We start from the raw sequence: 16,909 nt of genomic DNA on the forward strand, positions 1-16,909 counted from the left end.
CAGCTTCCCTTGGATGGTGATGGGCACACCAAATAATGGCAACCCCAGTGAAGTAGAGCATAGCTACTCCAGATTTACGTCAAGGTAACTGAGAGAATTTGGCCCAATATCTCAAGACACCACTGTTCAACTAATATAGTTCTTCCTCCTCCTTTCCCATTACAACTCTGCATCTTAGACTTATAACCTAGTTCTATACATTTAACTCCAGAAGTTGTATCTGTATTTTTTCAAACAATTTAAGTCACTTTGGATAGTGTATAGGATTTTGAGCTTAGGTTAATTAGCTGTTACACGGTTGATTATTAAAGAAACATACTATGGGCCTGATTTTCAGAGCATGTTAACTGTAGAATTAGGGACATACGTTCACAAAATAGTGCACACAGCTAATTGGATCTTCCAAAGTTTAACTGAATTGCTAGTGCAATTGAAACTACTAGATTTTTTTGTTGGTAATGTTTTTTTGTTTTCTTTTCTTTTTTGCAGATTTTATTGCATCCTAGCATTACAGTAAATTTGAAAATTAATACTAATTGTCTACATCCTTTATCTTTTTTAAAATTAATTATTTCCTTAAGTACACAATGCTGAAATTTCCCTTGTATGCTAACCAGGAAAATAGACAGCCACTCCCAGAATGCCTGTTCATGCATATTTATTTTGTTCTTCTGCACAAAATAGAATAGATGCTTTAGTGTCATGAACAGTGAGTAACTTCTTATGAAATTACCTATTTTGCTTGTACATCTTGTTTTCTTAATATAGCCCTACAGATAAAGAGAGGCAGTGCTTAAATAATAGTGCTCTTACCTTTCTCATCCATTTTAAAGCTGGATGAGATGCCATCTGTGTCACTAACAGCTACAGAATAGGTTCCCAAGTCCATTTTATCAGGATTTTTGAAGTACAACTTAGAACTAAAGAAATCATTAAAAATATATATATGCAGTTAGTGGCTTTGTCACAAGTGGGCAAAGTTTTACAAGAACAAACTTCTAGTGTCTTTATACAGGGTTGCAGAACTTACTGCTCTCCAGTTGTTTCAGCATTAAACTTATCAAGATCAGTAATCTCTTCATAGGATTTACACCAAGTAAAATCTGATGCCTCTGTAACTTCTGGGCAATCAAAAGCTAGGTAAATATTACCTTCTTCATCCACATCTGCAGTAATTTCCTTGGTTCCTGAAAATTAAGAATCAATTCATAAACATAGCAGTCATAGAATCATAGAATATCAGGGTTGGAAGGGACCTCAGGAGGTCATCTAGTCCAACCCCCTGCTCAAAGCAGGACCAATTCCCAACTAAATCATCCCAGCCAGGGCTTTGTCAAGAAATAGCATTTATTCTTCAAGGCCCCAGCTCAGCAAAGCACTTAAGCACATACTTAAATCCAGTCTTCTTCAGCAATGTGTCAAGCATTTGCTTAAATGCATTGCTGAATAGAGACGGACTTCAGCACATTCCTAACTTTAAGCACGCATTGAAGTGATTTGCTTAACATACTAGAATGGGGTTTCTTATAATGTACAAAAAAACAGAAGTCTAAAAATAATGGGTGCTTAGTGATACCAAGCTATGAAATAAAACTGACTGTAAACTTTAAAAGTAAACTAGTAACATAAATTGTAACACAAACTAAATTATTTAAAAATTCTTGCAGTGTTAACAATCAGCGTGCCAGGTTATGCCTCTCACACTCAAATTAGGCAATACTTTACTGTATGAGCAGACTCACTGAAATCAGCGAGACTAGTTGTGGAGTACTACTCAGTGTGAAGAAGGGTGGCAAAATGTGGCCTTATTAATTATTTAGCAACATGGTAACAATGTTTTTTTTAAAATACCCTTGTATATAATACGTGTCCTTTCAACACCTACCACAGTAGATGGCAGTAACAGTAGTTGTTGTAAATGTCTTGTTCATAATTAGATTTAACAGATAAAGCAGTGCTTAAAAACTTTCCAATTGCTTCAAATAACTAAATAAGAGTTACAGTTAGCTAATCTCAGCATTTGTAGTAATCCAGGTATTTCCCTCAGTAAGTAAAAGAAAGTACAAGGACACACTGCCAATACTTTGATAACCATATCTGCTGATATAGTTATCTCAGATAAAACTGACAAGTTTTTCAGTACCACCACTATTCTATCCTGAGTTCCTGGAATGCTTATTTCTGCTACAGTAATGTTTACACCATTTTCTAAATTATATCTACATTTTATGTATGGGAGATAACATAATTTAGTTCATACCTGGTCTTGCCTCGATAAGCACTGGCTCAGAAATATCAGATGATTTGCCCATACCGGCTTTATTCACTCCACGGACTTTGAAAACATAGGTTTTGCCCTCATGTAAATCATTGACCTTGAAAAGGACAGAGTGAAGTTTGTGTTAAATATATAAATTTATATAATTGAGTAATAAGAATTTGTTAGCAGAAGTCCAAGGGTGATATCCTGCCCTATTGAAGTCAATGGTAAAACTTCTATTAGCTTCAGTGGGGCCAGGTTTTCACCTCCAAGTTTTCTTGCTTGGTCGCTTTTTCATTGAAACAACAATAACTACAACAACCTTTTAGTAAATGAAGTGTTACCTTTAAGTAACAGTGTGAAATTTGTTTTTCATTAGCGGTGGTCCACTCTTCTGAATCTACTTCCTTATAGTCCACAAAATACCCAGTAACAGGACTGTTACCACTGTACACAGGTGCTTTCCACAGAAGTACCAAAGATGAATTCCTAACTTCACAGAATGTCAGATCATAGGCAGGCCCTAAAACATTTTGAATATTGAAAAATTAGTCAAACTTAATAACATTTTACAACCTGACCCTTTTGGATGGGGGAGGAATGTACAATTTATTTATTTTTTTGTTTGGTTTCAATTCCCCCCCTTTAGAAAAAGAAGTTGTATATATTGCTATCCTTTCCCAGGTTAAAATGCCTATGTCTGTGTCAGCTCACGAAAGCTGTATTGCACCACCTCTCTTATTCAAGAGTAACATTAGTATTCCAAAGTGCACATTGTTAGCTGGATCCCAGTAGTTTCATTTTGAGGTTAAATTATTCATCTGGAAAATCCATGCCCTCTAAAACATTCTGAGGAGGGATAGGTGCTTCTTTTTATTGCTATTTTAATTCTCTATTTCAAATTCGAGGCTGCTCCATTGAGTTTGGAATCAAATCAGTGATTAAGCATCAGTACTTCCATTTTCAGTTTTATTGTTTCTATTTTATTGGTGAGCATGAAACAGGAGCCACTGGCCTGATCCACAGCCCACTAAAGTCAGTAGGAGATTTTGCATGTATTTAATGGGATTTGGATCAGGCTCTATATGCATTGACAGAAGATCACTTTTCAGTCGGAGGACGGGTGTAGATCGCCCTAAAGGAAGGGAATTCAGGAGGACATTTAGACTAAGAACTATTAAAATAGTAGGCACTCAAATTCTCCTGACACTGTAAGCAGTATATGTGTGGTTTTGTGTCTTTGTATCTTGAAGGCTTATATTCTCACCACCACATCATCTTTTTCTTTCACTGAAATTGTTCTGATGCCACACAATTTACATTTCTTTATACATGAAAATGTTCAAACTCAGTTTTATTAACAGAGTACAAAACAGTAATCAGATCAGTTTTCTATCACACAGACCAAACCTACAATAGTATACAACTACCATTCAAAAACACAGACAGGTCCTTTTGAATAAATTAGTGTTTCCCTCCATTCCATCTGACTTTCAATAATGATAAATAACCAACATGAAATTCTATAGTGATATGGTTCTGCAGACATGCATAAGGATATCATTAGTGAGCAACAAAGGGGTGATTCTCCATTGGATATAAAATACTGAACATAGGATTGGAAGGGACCTCTTTGGTCATCAAGTCTAGTCCCCTGCTGTCTCAGGCAACCTTGTCAGACAATCCCATTCGTAAATTTACCAGTGTGTTTTCTTTATAAATCTGGGCACCTCTTTCAGACCAATGAGTACAGGTAAGAGATTTCTCATGTACATGTAAGGCTGGGATTGTCAAAGGAGCCTAAAGGAGCTGAAGTTCGATTCCTAACTGTCTTAGGGTCCTTTGAAAATCCCAAGCTAAATGTCTTTATGGCCACTATTAATTACATTTCCTATAGGCAGATGTATTTGCTAAAGTCCTAGAAGGTGGAAGAAAAATGTCGTGTGAAACTCGATGAAGAGAACTCTATACTACTAGTAGACATTGTGATCTTTCGTTGTTCTAATGCATGTACAATAATTCATTAGCTAACACTGTAAACTCATAGAGGCTCACAGATATACCTAAGATTGGGGCTCTGCAGGAAAAAAAATGGACACCAGCTATTCCCCTACAAACTGGATTGGAAATTGGTCAGTCACACTGGAAACCTTGCAATGGGTTTTGGCCTACCTGTAGAAGAACCTCGCTTCTGTTTCAAAATGTGTAAGAGCACTTCCAATATCCACAGCAATTACAGGTGTGTGGTAGGCATGTACGTTTTTCTGGAATTTCTTTATGAAAAAAGCATGAAAGGCTCAGACTCTCACTCCATCTTAATTCAAATCACACTTCCTCCTTTTGGTTGTTGCTAAGCCATTTTCTAACACTACTTTCAAAGAGGTTTGGAGAACATTTTAACAGCCTTTTTTCTAGCAGGAAGAAATTTAATACCACCTGTTCAGTTAACTGCATAATAAGAACAATGCAATCAGACTGCGGAGCGCAAAAGGTCAAGCAGTTCATCATGGAAATGAATGCTATTTCCTCTTTGTTTCCTGCAGACACCTTTTATTTTATTTTTAGATATAAACTCAAAAGGGCAAAATCCTTGCTAGTTCACAGGCTGGATAATTCCACTGACTTTGTGGCAGATTCCAGCGGGAGTAAATCAGTGCAGTACTTGGCCCATTCAGAAGAGTAACTACCCCTTGATGTCATTTTGATCCTCAATACTTACAAAGGAATGTGAAAATCTCACATGTGATAATGGACACCAGGTCAATTCTCTTACTTACACCATTGCAATATCATAGAAGCCAACAGTTAGGACTTGTATAACTCAATGGAGAATTTAGCTAAATGTTTTTCATTCCAGTCCAAAGTTATTTTCCATATATAAAATAAAAAGAAACATAAAATTATCCTCTGACTTACACCCCCATCAAGCCACACTGAAGTCAGTGAGAACTTTTATCTAGTTTTAGGAAAACCAGTTTAAATTTTCCCAGAGAAAATTAATCCAATAAGGCATTTTTGCAGGAAGCAGACAAGAATAAATCCACTGAAGTCAATGGGACCATTCATGAAGGAAGGTGCTACTTAATGTGAATGAGCGCATCAAAATGTGCCTTTACTAAAGAACCTGATATTAAATAAAATTGGAGTCAAAATTATTGCTCTGAATGCTCCCCAATAAGAACCAAAGAAGAGTTACTTTTTACAATCCTACACAGGTTAAGCATTTGTGATCTGCGAATCTTGGACCAGTAACATTTTCTCATTTAACATTTTTTAAAAGTGAATTTAGTGCTTGTGATTAATAGTCTTGAAGCCTGAAGCTTGTGGAGGACGGAGAGCAGAACTGCAGGTTTCCTCGCAATACTTTGCCAATGGGCCATAACACTGTCCTGTTGGGACCACAAACAGGGCTTTTATCTCTGTATTTGTTTACGGTCCAACACAACGCCCACTGAGGTCAATGGGAAGAGTCTAGGGGTACATCTACACTACAATAAAAAACCCACAGCACTGATTTTCAGAGTCCAGGCTAATTGACTCCAGCTGCTGAGCTAAAAATTGCTGTGTCGATGTTCAGGCACGGGCTGGAGCCTGAGCTCTGAGACACCCCCGCCCAACACACACACACAGGGTTTCAGAGCCCAGGCTCCAGCCCAAGCCTGAACATCTACACAGCAATTTTTAGACCTGCAGCCTAAGCTGAGTCAGCTGACCCAGGCCAGCCACAGTTGTGCCATGGGTCTTTTATTGTAGTGCAGACATACCCTAAGGGTATGCCTATACTGCAAAGAAAAACCCATGGTGCTGAGTCACAGAGTCCAGGTCAATTGATTCAGGCGTGTGGGGCTTGGGCTGCAGGGCTGTGTAGATGTTCCCACTTGGGCTCTGAAACCTGGCAAGGGAAGGGGGTCTCAGAGCCCAGGCTGTAGCCCGAATAGGAACATCTAAACTGCTATTTTCAGCCCCTCAGCCTGAGCCCTGTGAGCCTGAGTCAGTTGACTAGGGCTCAAGACTTGGTGCAGTGGTTTCTTTGTAGCACAGACATACCCTGACAGACTTCAGTGGGATCTAGATCATTCCCTTAGTCTTTGCTAGACACTGTCAATAGCCTTCAAAATAGTGGCTTGTTTCCTGTGTCAGCCTATTTATAAACTGCTTTATTAGAGACCACCTACTTGTTGGGACTGCCTGTAACTGGTGTAACTGTAAAGGTGTCTATTGTGATATGGATATCAGTTCACTTGCAATTCACTGAAGGCATCAATTCATTTCACACAGGACACTGAGCAGCCATCCAGTGACAATGACTTTTGTTCACCACCAATCAGTTTCTGATTCAAACCTTGTAGGGACACACTTCATATCACCTGAGCCATCCCATCCACTCACAGTGTATCAGCAAATTTAATACACTTCTACTTTAGCTTTCTGAAAATCAGACACATCCTACTGAAGCAATTTGACAGGCACTCTTGTAAGAAAATTACACCTTCCTTATATATTCACACTGGGATTTCAAACTGACTGTGTTGCAAGGAATTTGCGTCAAATTGAGTATTATGAGGAACTAATAGACTTACCAGGTTCTGGCATGGTCCAGGCTTTACACATAAAGTGCTCACTGGGATCTGAGGGAAGGCCTATACCAGCCAGGTTTGTAGCAGCGACTCTGAATTCATAGAAGGAGTTTTCTGTCAAATCCTCTGCCTTTTCAAAACAGCCAAGGACAAATTAATATACATGAAAATGTATTACTTTTTATTCCAGGCCTCGGAAATGTAATAATAATAATAATAATAACAATAACATACATTTATTCACTGATTGATTTAATCATTATTAAGCACCATAGATTGTACAAGGAAGTAAAACAAGATCCTGCTCCAAGGATCTTACAATCTAAACAAGAGAGCTCATATAGGCACAGCTTTCGCCACCACACAATCAGCCTTAGTACTGTCCCTCACACAGTTCCTCCTCTTCCCTCTTCTTGCTGCAGTGGGAAATACATTTCTGCAGCTCTGGAAAAGGTGGCGCTTACTGTGACCTCATGAGTGGCCAACTACTTAGGCCAGCAAGAAAGAGGATCTTCTCCATCACCTATGCCCACTCTCTGCCCTCTCCCCAACCAGTTGCTCACAAGGGGGAATATCTGAGGAGCAGGAGCTGTGTTCCACAAAGCCAAGATCCAGGTAGGCCTTATTGACTGAGCCGGGGGTGTTGGAGAGGCTGTACTTCTCCTCAGCTGTGTAAGACAAGGTCACAACTTCATAACAGGAAATAATGACAGACCCTGAGGAGTGGGAGGGGAAGAAGGGCGGATAATAGAAATCTAAGGGAAAAGGAAATAAACCCCTTGGGAGAGGAGTGTATTTAAATAACTCAGATCCTGCATTTGGCTTATTTGGGCACTTTTCCTCAGTTTTAATTAATTGCATAGGGCTTTTATTTTTTTCTTTAAATATTATAGACACTAGAAAGGGAGGAGATAGCACTGGGGATGGGATCAGCAGGGCACAGCTGGTGGCCAGTAGATCCAAGCCAGAGCCACTAGCCACATCTCTGTCACTCTCCTGGCTTTTCACGGTGAGCGCATCACCATTTGAGCTCAGCTTTGCAGCTTATGGAGACCATAATGTCCCAGAGTCTCCCTATGGCCTGCCCCACTGAGCAGCACAATCACAGTGGTGGTTCTGCATTTGGACCCTTCACAGACCCTGCAGATTTCCTCCCAGTTTTATTTTCTGTTAAAATTGTGAAAGGGAAGGCTCAGCTAATGGCAGGCACCTCTGTGGAGGGCCTGGAAGATCTTAGATGTTCACAAATGTTAGAGAAAGTAGGTCAGTTGTCTTTGAGAAAAAGGAGATAATAGAAGGATCTTAATGTAGTATTTAATTTTTGATGGGAATAGAGAGATTTATGCTTGAAAGTTTATCTGAACTAGTGTCAAATACAAGATCAAAGCAAAACCAAACTGAGCTAGGAGAATGCCAGGCACTAAAAGAATTTAGCCAGAATTTCTTAATACATAAAGTAACTAACAACATAAGAACTTAGTGCCACCAGTAAAAATGATTTAATCCTCCCTCAGTTATTAAGGGCAAAAAATATTTATGGAGTAAAGTGCAATTATTTAATTCAGGAAAATGATGAATCTCCATAGATTTCCTGGTTTCTCTCTATCTATTTATGTTCTAATACTATGTGTCTGAGGGACTCATATGCTTACCAGACATCATAAAATATGTTCTGTGCCTAAAAGCTTTGTTTCCTTTATTTCAATCAATATTTCAGGCTTCGATCCTTCAAATGGCTGCATGCAGATACACTCCTACATCCAAGCACAGTCACTTGGAGGACTGTGACCTTAGATACCAAATTCATTAAAGACTCATTTGTTTTTCTTAATTTACATTATTTGTTTACAAATGCATAGAAGAAAAAAATGTAATGCCCTGACTAACTTTGCCCTTCTTTCATTTCCCAATGTCCCCTGCTCCAGCAGCTCAGCCAGTGATGCCTGCCTTTCCTTTCAGTTGTCAGCCCTCACACATACATCTTTGTGTCTTCCACGCTGGCTCCTGTGCATGAGCTCATCAGCAAGGCTATTGCCTCCTTTGCATTAAAATCTCTCCTAAAGAGTCACTCCTGCTGCGAGGCTTATGGCGAAATTAGATGACTCACACCGATAATTTTGAGGAGTATTTGGGAATAATTTCTAAGTTATAGTTTCATAGAGTTCGAGGCTAGAAGGGACCATTAGATCATCTAATCTGGCCTCCTGTATTACATTCCAGTATCTTGGGTTAGACTAAAGCATTTCAGTCCTCAGGGGACTACACTGTTGTGTGCCACGGGCAGAGAACAGGAGAGACTGAGCAGCCACCAACGCTTGGCTCCCCTGCCAATGCAGGGAATTGATTAGATGAAGCATGCCTAGATGATCCTAGCAGGTGATCCATGCCACATGCTCAAAAAAGGTAACGTTCCATCCCCAGGTCCCTGCCAATCTGACCCAGTGGAAAGGTCCCTCCCATCCTGAAATCTGCCAAGCAGGTTGACCCTGAGCATGTGACCAAGACACCAGCCAGGGATCTGAGACAGATGAGTCTCTGTACCATCTCAGAGCACAGGTTCACCCCATCAGGTGTCTTATCTCTAGTTGTAGCCAATCCTTGATGTTTCAAATGAAAGAAAATTTGAAAAATAAATAAAAATGTAATAATTTAACCTTATATTACCCAAACATGTGGTGAAGCACCACCTTCACTACTAAATGGCTGTATCCCTTCCACCCAATCTCTCTCTTTGTCTTCAGATTGTAAATTCTTTGGGGCATGAGCCATGCACTATTCTCTGTTTGGGAAGCACTTCATACATTATGGGAAGTACCATCAATCAATCAATAATGACCCTCTGTTGCTCTAGAGCAGAGTTTGCTCTGCACTGAAAACAGGACCAGATGCAAAGTGGTAGGGCTGGGGCATGCTTTTCTGTTTAGTTGAGGGCAGAGATCCACAGAAAGGACAGGCCTGGTCCCTTTGATCTTGGCCCATCTGTGTTCTCCCTCCAGACCTCCCACACTACAGGCAGCATAGTAGCCTGCTCAGCGACATGCTTCTGCCCTTCTACCATATGTTAAAGACCTGGTGGGGGAGTGAGGTTGCGCTTATCAATGCACTATAACGTATGACACCTTTTTAGATCACAAGTTACTCTGCCCTGAATAGGAAACGTGCTTCCAACCTATTCCTCAAATCTCCCTCATCCAACCAGCCATACTTCTCTAGGTCTAGGGGGCAGTGGGTTGTATTGCATTGCTACCTTTCCCCTCTGCATGCCTCTCCACTCCAATTCTCAAGTTTGTCACATTTTGTTGCTCTCCACAACACACAGTTGAGGGGACTGAGCCATTTTTAGCAGTGTCCCTTCAAACAAGAGTAAAATAATACTAACCGTATAAATTCTCTCCTTAACAGGGGAAGAATTGACTTCATGCCAGTTATGGTGATGAGCCTCCCTCTTGTCTATATAATAACCAAGGACTGGTGATCCTCCACTGAACTTTGGCAGTTTCCACCCGAGAGTCATTGAGTGGCCATCACAGTTAAGGAGTGTGAGGCCATAAGGATGTGATGGACAGGCTACAAGAAAATAAGCGTACTGAGCATTAGTACAGTATTCAAAACACAACAGCTAGAAGAAATATGGTCATTTCCCCCCTCTTCTCTTCTATAGCATATGGCTACAGGTTACTGCATCTAGGCAATGGTCTGTAAGGATCGTAATAAAAATTCACTTTGAGATGACTAATACCTTGGACGTGTCAGTGGTGAACAACAGAGAGCAAGTAAGAGCCCCTTTGCCAAAAGAGTTTTTGCTGCTATGTCTGCCCCAATATTATCAGGTTTTGCATTCCTTGGCAATAATGCTGTCAATGCAAGTTATAAAATGGCTGGAATGGAATGGAACAGAAGGCTGTCTGGGCCAACACATTCCTAATACGCTGAAATGTTCAAATAGGTGCAAGGATGTCTCACTCAACATTAAAGGGTCTTCAGCAGTGTTGATGTTAATGAAAATACCTCCTAACCAAGGATTCTGAAATCTTCTAGCATATACTTCAAACTGAGGTTGCTATGTGCACTGCTGTGAGCTCAGTTAAGATACCACAAGCCTAAGCTACATTGAACCAGGAAGAATAATGTTCTTGGTGAGTTTTCCCCAAAGGCATTATACCTGCTATAGCCAGGAGCAGGCATCTCTCCAGAGCCTGCAAGAGGGTTTGTGAGATTGTTTTCCTGTGCTGCTTGTTACACCTATTCAACAAGCCTAGCATGCACCTCCCCCAGCACTATCTTGCATTTGCCATCTTTGATCATAACCTTCGCTAAAGGTACCTCTTCCTGGATCTGTAGTTCTATAAGTAGTGCTAGCTAGGTTCCCTCCCCTTGAGCTCCCCAGGGCATTTCAGCTGAGTTATTTGGCCCATCACATTTAAAAGACTAGAAAAAAATCTACCCAAGGCCCAATATAGTCTCTGCTTTTAGAGCTGTATTTGTGATCAGCATGAAGTACTGACAGCAATCAGCAAAGACAGGCATTGTTCTTTTCCAAATATGGATGAAACTCCAGAGTACCATTCACAGCCAGTTGTAATAAAGCATGTGAAACATATCTCAACAAATGTCTCAGCACCTCAGAGTGGGTCTGGCTTTTGTTAAACAACTTGGGCTTTCTTGCTATTACCACTTCAAGTTAAATAGTAGTGAGCATCAGTGAATTCTTACCAATGTAAAGCCTTAATCCATAAGGATTCTATCCCTGCAAACCCACACATCAGTCACTTCAACTACGTGAGAGCTCCCATTAAGTTCCCAATTATGACTGCTGATGTGGATCAGCACTACTCACATGTGTACGGGTTTGCAAGATTGGGCCATAAAACTGTGCAGTGTTAAATGATACACCCCCATGCAACCAACAACTTCAACTAAAATGTGAAGACAAATTCCAAAAAAACCTGTGATTTTTATTTTATTTTTATGTCTTCCAACTGACTAAGTGACTGCAGTGGTGTCTCAGAAAAGATGCTGCAATGTTAAAAAGTGCAGGTGTATTAGAATCTAAAGGTAAACAAACATAAGCATGCTTTCCGACTACCTACCAATGTGAGGTACACTCCCTCCTAAAACAATCAAATAGAATAGATTTTTTTCAATAATAAAATATCAAAGGTTAAGAAAAAGTCTTCTAATATGCAAATCTTTTACAAGATTATTTCTGAAAGCGATGTTGATTGTCCTTCCTCTACAACTCCGAAAGAGAACACGTTCAAATATTTAATTGAAATTTTTTTTTACTGAAAGAATACACTATTAAATCAAACTGATCTTCCAAGTGCAGGACATTTTTGTTACTTTTCATTCAAGTCTCAAGGCTGTGAATGCAATTGGGGAATCAAAGGCAGAATAGAAAGAGAGGTTATAGTTTACCTGTGTTTGTGCATTATGGCCCAAGGAGCCATTATGCCCTCCAATAAGCATGTACGATGCCTATTCAAGCCAATGGAGCTGTGCATATGCAACCAAGGGCAGAAATGGATTGCTTAGATTGAGGCTTTGCTTGCAGAATGCTGGAAGATGTGGATCTTCCCAACTATATTTTGTATTAAAAGGAAATCTGGATTTCCATCAAACCTACTGATCTAATTGTGACAGCCAGTAGCCAATCCAGCACTCTGATCACTTAAGCATTCATTAGCTCTACTAGGAAAGGCCTGATGGAGGAGGAGAGTACTTAATTGCCTAAGCAGACTGGGGGTTTATGAGCTAAGGAGCTAATTATCCCACCTGGTGGAGAGGCTAGTTAAATGCACCGAAAGGAAGTCCAAAGGAAAAGGCTAGCAATGCTCAGAAGAATGATCTCAGGAGGATAAGAGTTCTCTCTCTTTTGGGAGAAAAGGCTGAGGAACAGGAAAAGCTGTAACTAGACTTGCTGCATATGACTGTGATGGTGGTTTGGTAAGGGTAATAAATAAATACATAAATAACAACCAACTCGAAGGCATCCGAGGCTGTTTGCGAGAGACGTGAGAGGTGTTTGCTTTGGCTGTTACAGCAATCAAACAATTTTCTGTTGGGTGTAGCCTTGTAGTACCTGAAACTCTTCTTGGTGGACCAGATTGACTAGTAGGCTGATTTGCCCTAAATGAGCATTAGAAATCTGTCACAGGCCAGTTTAGCAACACAAAGCAGTCCGGGAATAGTGGTGAATCTGGCCCTATATTTCTAAAATGTTTTTCAAAAAAAAACTTTATTTTCCTCCTGTTCATTGTCTTTTCCCTGCATAGTAGCCAAATGCATGACAGTAAACTTTAATACAGACAGATGTTCAATGGCTGAAAAGGGTACTATTATTCTAAATGAGACCATAGGAGTTAGTTGGTATCAAAATTTTTACCAACAAAAGAAATGCAAAGCAGAGCTGCACAGAATCACACTTACTGAGGGCTGCCTGTACTGTTATAGCTTCAGATTCTTGAGAATTTTCGCTGACTCCCACAGCATTCGCAGCTTTCACACGGAAGATGTAATTCTCTCCAGTTGTCAGACCATGAACCACAAACCTGATTTAAAAAAAAAATCATCAAATATTTGTTTTTCACTTTAAATAATCTTTTAAGGCTACATGATTTAATGTTCTGTGCCACTTACTACGGGTGGGATAGACATAGATTTCTGATAAAAGGAGGGGCTATATTATTAGAGATGGTCAGAAAATGCCTTTTTCATCCACAGGAAAATGTCAATGAAAACGAAGAATTTTTGCTCAACCCTCTGAATTTTTTTTCAGCTTTCAAGTTTTTGGTTGCTTGGTGAAAATTCCCTCCCTCATTTCCCCCCCCCCCCGCAAATCATCAAAGATGGACATTTCCCATAAAAACTTCCATTTCCAGAAAATAGACATTTTTCATAGAAAATGTTTTGTTAGAAAATTTCCAACCAGCTCTGTACAGTATATTAATATGCAATAGATTTCAAAATATCTGGATACACAGAGGTATTACCAGTACCTATTATATTTAATAGGTTTATGATTGCAAGGTTCCCAGTGGTTTGTTCCCACCACAGAAGTATCAATATAGTAGCCAAACAGATCTTCTTCATGTTTTGGCTTGTCCCACTGTACTACAACTGATGTTTTTGTATTTCTTGTTGCCAGTACACGGCCAGGAGCAGATGGGACACCTATGCAAAACAGAAATCAAAAAAGGTTCACTATGTTTATAGTAATGGATATATAAACAAGTAGTGACTAATTCAACTAGATACAGCATTGTTTACTTTCCAACATTTAAATCTGACTAGCTGTGACTTTTTCTATTAATTTTGTTATGTGATACATTGGCATGGCTCCTGTATTGCAAGTAACTCATATGCCTGGCTATTCCTATTACATACTGCAGTGCTTTATTGATTTTACTTAAATTTATAAAGTAGGCTCACTTAAAGTTTCTTCTCTTTGAAGGAGTATCTCAGTATGAGAACAAACGCTTGCCCTTACAATGAATACTAGCAGAAGAAATGTTTTAAATGCACCCACTATAGTATTATTGAACCTATCGGAAGCAAATGAAACTTACAAAAGTACAAAGACTACAAAAGTCAAAGACAGTAGGAAAAACTACTTTTGAAACAACTGATAAGGCCCTGATTTAGGAAAGCATTGCTATTCATTACAGCAGGTAAGCACATGCGTGAAGTTAAGCAAGTGCTTAACTGAACTTAGTTAAATGGGGATGGATTCCCTGAATATAGATAGACTTAAACCCTGAACAGGGGCCTGAATATCTTTATAGTGAGGTGAAATTCACCTCTGTGCTGAAGGTCTGCACAAGGTCTATGCACCAAGTAACTCCCACTTATGGCCTCAAAATATGGGACATAAGTGGTGCATGGAGCTTGTGCACAGGAGTAAATTTCACCCATCAGTGAATAATAGCTCACAAAGCTATATAAGTAAGAGGATCAAGTGACTGTAGCCAGAACTGTAGCAAGCAGCACAAAACTAAAGAAAGAAAATGGACACAATTTGTGGTCTGTTAGTATTTAAACATAACAATAATACCTTACATTTACACAGTACTGCAGCTTGAATGGTAGGAAGGTTAACCACAAATTCCAGCTCAGGTAATTAAATTCTGCCTACCTAAAATGTTCTTGCAGTTTCAATTGAAATTATATCTTTCACTTCCTGTCCCAAACTGTGACTGTGCCATGTTCAGCAGTTCCTAGGTGTGGATGATTTTTAGAGCTGGGGGAAATAAATCCAGTATTTTTATTGCCTACCTCAAGGGAGTGTTCTGTGATTTAGAGTCAGAGTTTAAGGCCAGAAGGGACCAAGACTGACCTCCTGTACATCACAGGCCACCAACACCACCCAGCATCCAATAGACCCAATAATCAAAATTAGACCATGGTATTACAGCTCATAGAACACTAGACTATTTTGTGCCACAGGCAGAAAATAGAAAGGATCCGAGATGCACCAGTGCCCGAGGCCCCCATAATGTCAGGGAAACAATTTAAGTATTTTATGTTTATTAAGTAGGTATAAATCAAAGCTACTATAGAAGTACAAACACAAAATATTTTTATTTCATCCCAAATGATCTCAAATTACCTTATAGATGGTGAGCTGAATTTTTAAAACCCTGGTTGATATAAGTCAGTATCTATTAGCATTTACTATATTGTGCCACATTAAATAATATAGTTGTTTCTTATTCTTTAGTAAATATATTGAAATACTGTGATATCTGAGTTCCATAATGTGGCAACTGGTGCTTTCTGTTTGTGACCACTGTTAAACTGAGTATACAACCACACTTTTGAACACAAAGTAGGTAACTGCTCCCCTAAATTCCCATTTGCATGTGTAAATGTGGGATCCAAGTATACAATTTAGGTGAATTTTGAAAAGTAACCGCTGTGTGTGCAGATATATCTTCAACTATCACTGAAATGCAGCCACCTGTGAAAAATTGGAATTCTGCACCAGCAACAATCCTCAACAGGGTTATTAGGAAGGGAAGGAAAGGCTATTTTATCTAACTGAAACTACAGGGAAATTAAGGTAGCCTATAATTACCTAAGCTGGAGTCTGGCCAGGACATCTAGTCCTACTTTTGTAAAAATTCACATTAATAAGCACTGTTGAAGAACAACCAACTGAAATTAATTTTACATTTTAACACTTCCATTACCCAGCAAAAGGAGATGCAATAGCTATGCAGAATCCCAAATGCTACAAAACCGTGGCATGTTGGTCATCCTAGATTCCTTGTGAAATTCTTAAAAATACAGCTGTTTATACAATTCGATTTGATTATAATGCACACTTTAATTTTTAAAAGCATACTTTATTTGCATTTTTTAAAGTATCAGTGGCATTTACTATGTTGTCTTACCAATGGTCTCTTGCGCTTGAATTGGTGGTGTTGTTTCAGAAGGATCGCTAATGCCATGCTTGTTTGCTGACAAGACTCGGAAAACATATGATTTTCCTTCTGCAAGATCAAACACTGCATAGCGAGGAGATCTCACTGCAACCTGGGCATTGACCCTTTGCCAGCTTCCACTCCCAACCGCAGACTACCAAAAAATAAAGATGATGATTACTTCAGAATTGTTAAAGAAGTGGGCATGTTGGATACGTTCATGAATCTGGTGTAAGAAATTAAAACAGAGAATCGTTTTGGAACGGCTCATACTCATACACGCAGTTACTTGAGTTCCGACTGACAGCCTGTCTGGGTCTATCTAAGCTTATCTATCTAAGCATTTATATTATGCAGAACACTATGGTATCTGAGTTTTTAGTTAAGGACTAGATTGTGCTATTTGCACGCCCAGAGTAGGGGATAGAACATGAGTGCATAGTCCCAGGGGGAGCATTGGGAGGCACTGTGCCTAAAAGAGAAACTTAATTTCTCTTAGGGCCCCCTGTTGCACTGTGGGAAGTAGTGATATCTTATGGAATGCAACATAAACCCTGCATTGCCATGCAGCTTAGTTGGTTGGGGGAGAGGGAGCAGCAAGGGCAAATCTATAGCATCTCAGGTGCAGCCCCTACAATCCCTTGAGC

At 39.5% G+C, this 16,909-nt stretch overlaps 1 protein-coding gene across 1 annotated transcript in view; it reads right to left on the bottom strand.

Annotated features, from left to right (window-relative positions):
* MYOM2 (myomesin 2) overlaps nt 1–16,909 on the bottom strand; it is a 107,807-nt gene that overhangs the window by 41,965 nt on the left and 48,933 nt on the right. The window contains exons 15-23 of the mRNA XM_026656319.1: nt 16,233–16,416; nt 13,836–14,010; nt 13,267–13,388; nt 10,217–10,404; nt 6,841–6,967; nt 2,605–2,783; nt 2,261–2,375; nt 1,031–1,187; nt 814–920 (exon numbers count right to left, since the gene is read on the bottom strand). Coding sequence (XP_026512104.1) covers nt 814–920; nt 1,031–1,187; nt 2,261–2,375; nt 2,605–2,783; nt 6,841–6,967; nt 10,217–10,404; nt 13,267–13,388; nt 13,836–14,010; nt 16,233–16,416 — 1,354 coding nt within the window. The remainder of the gene's footprint in view (nt 1–813; nt 921–1,030; nt 1,188–2,260; nt 2,376–2,604; nt 2,784–6,840; nt 6,968–10,216; nt 10,405–13,266; nt 13,389–13,835; nt 14,011–16,232; nt 16,417–16,909) is intronic.

The sequence above is a fragment of the Terrapene carolina genome, unplaced genomic scaffold (assembly GCF_002925995.2).
Source record: "Terrapene carolina triunguis isolate 2854851 unplaced genomic scaffold, T_m_triunguis-2.0 Scaffold42, whole genome shotgun sequence".
NCBI lineage: Eukaryota > Metazoa > Chordata > Testudines > Emydidae > Terrapene > Terrapene triunguis.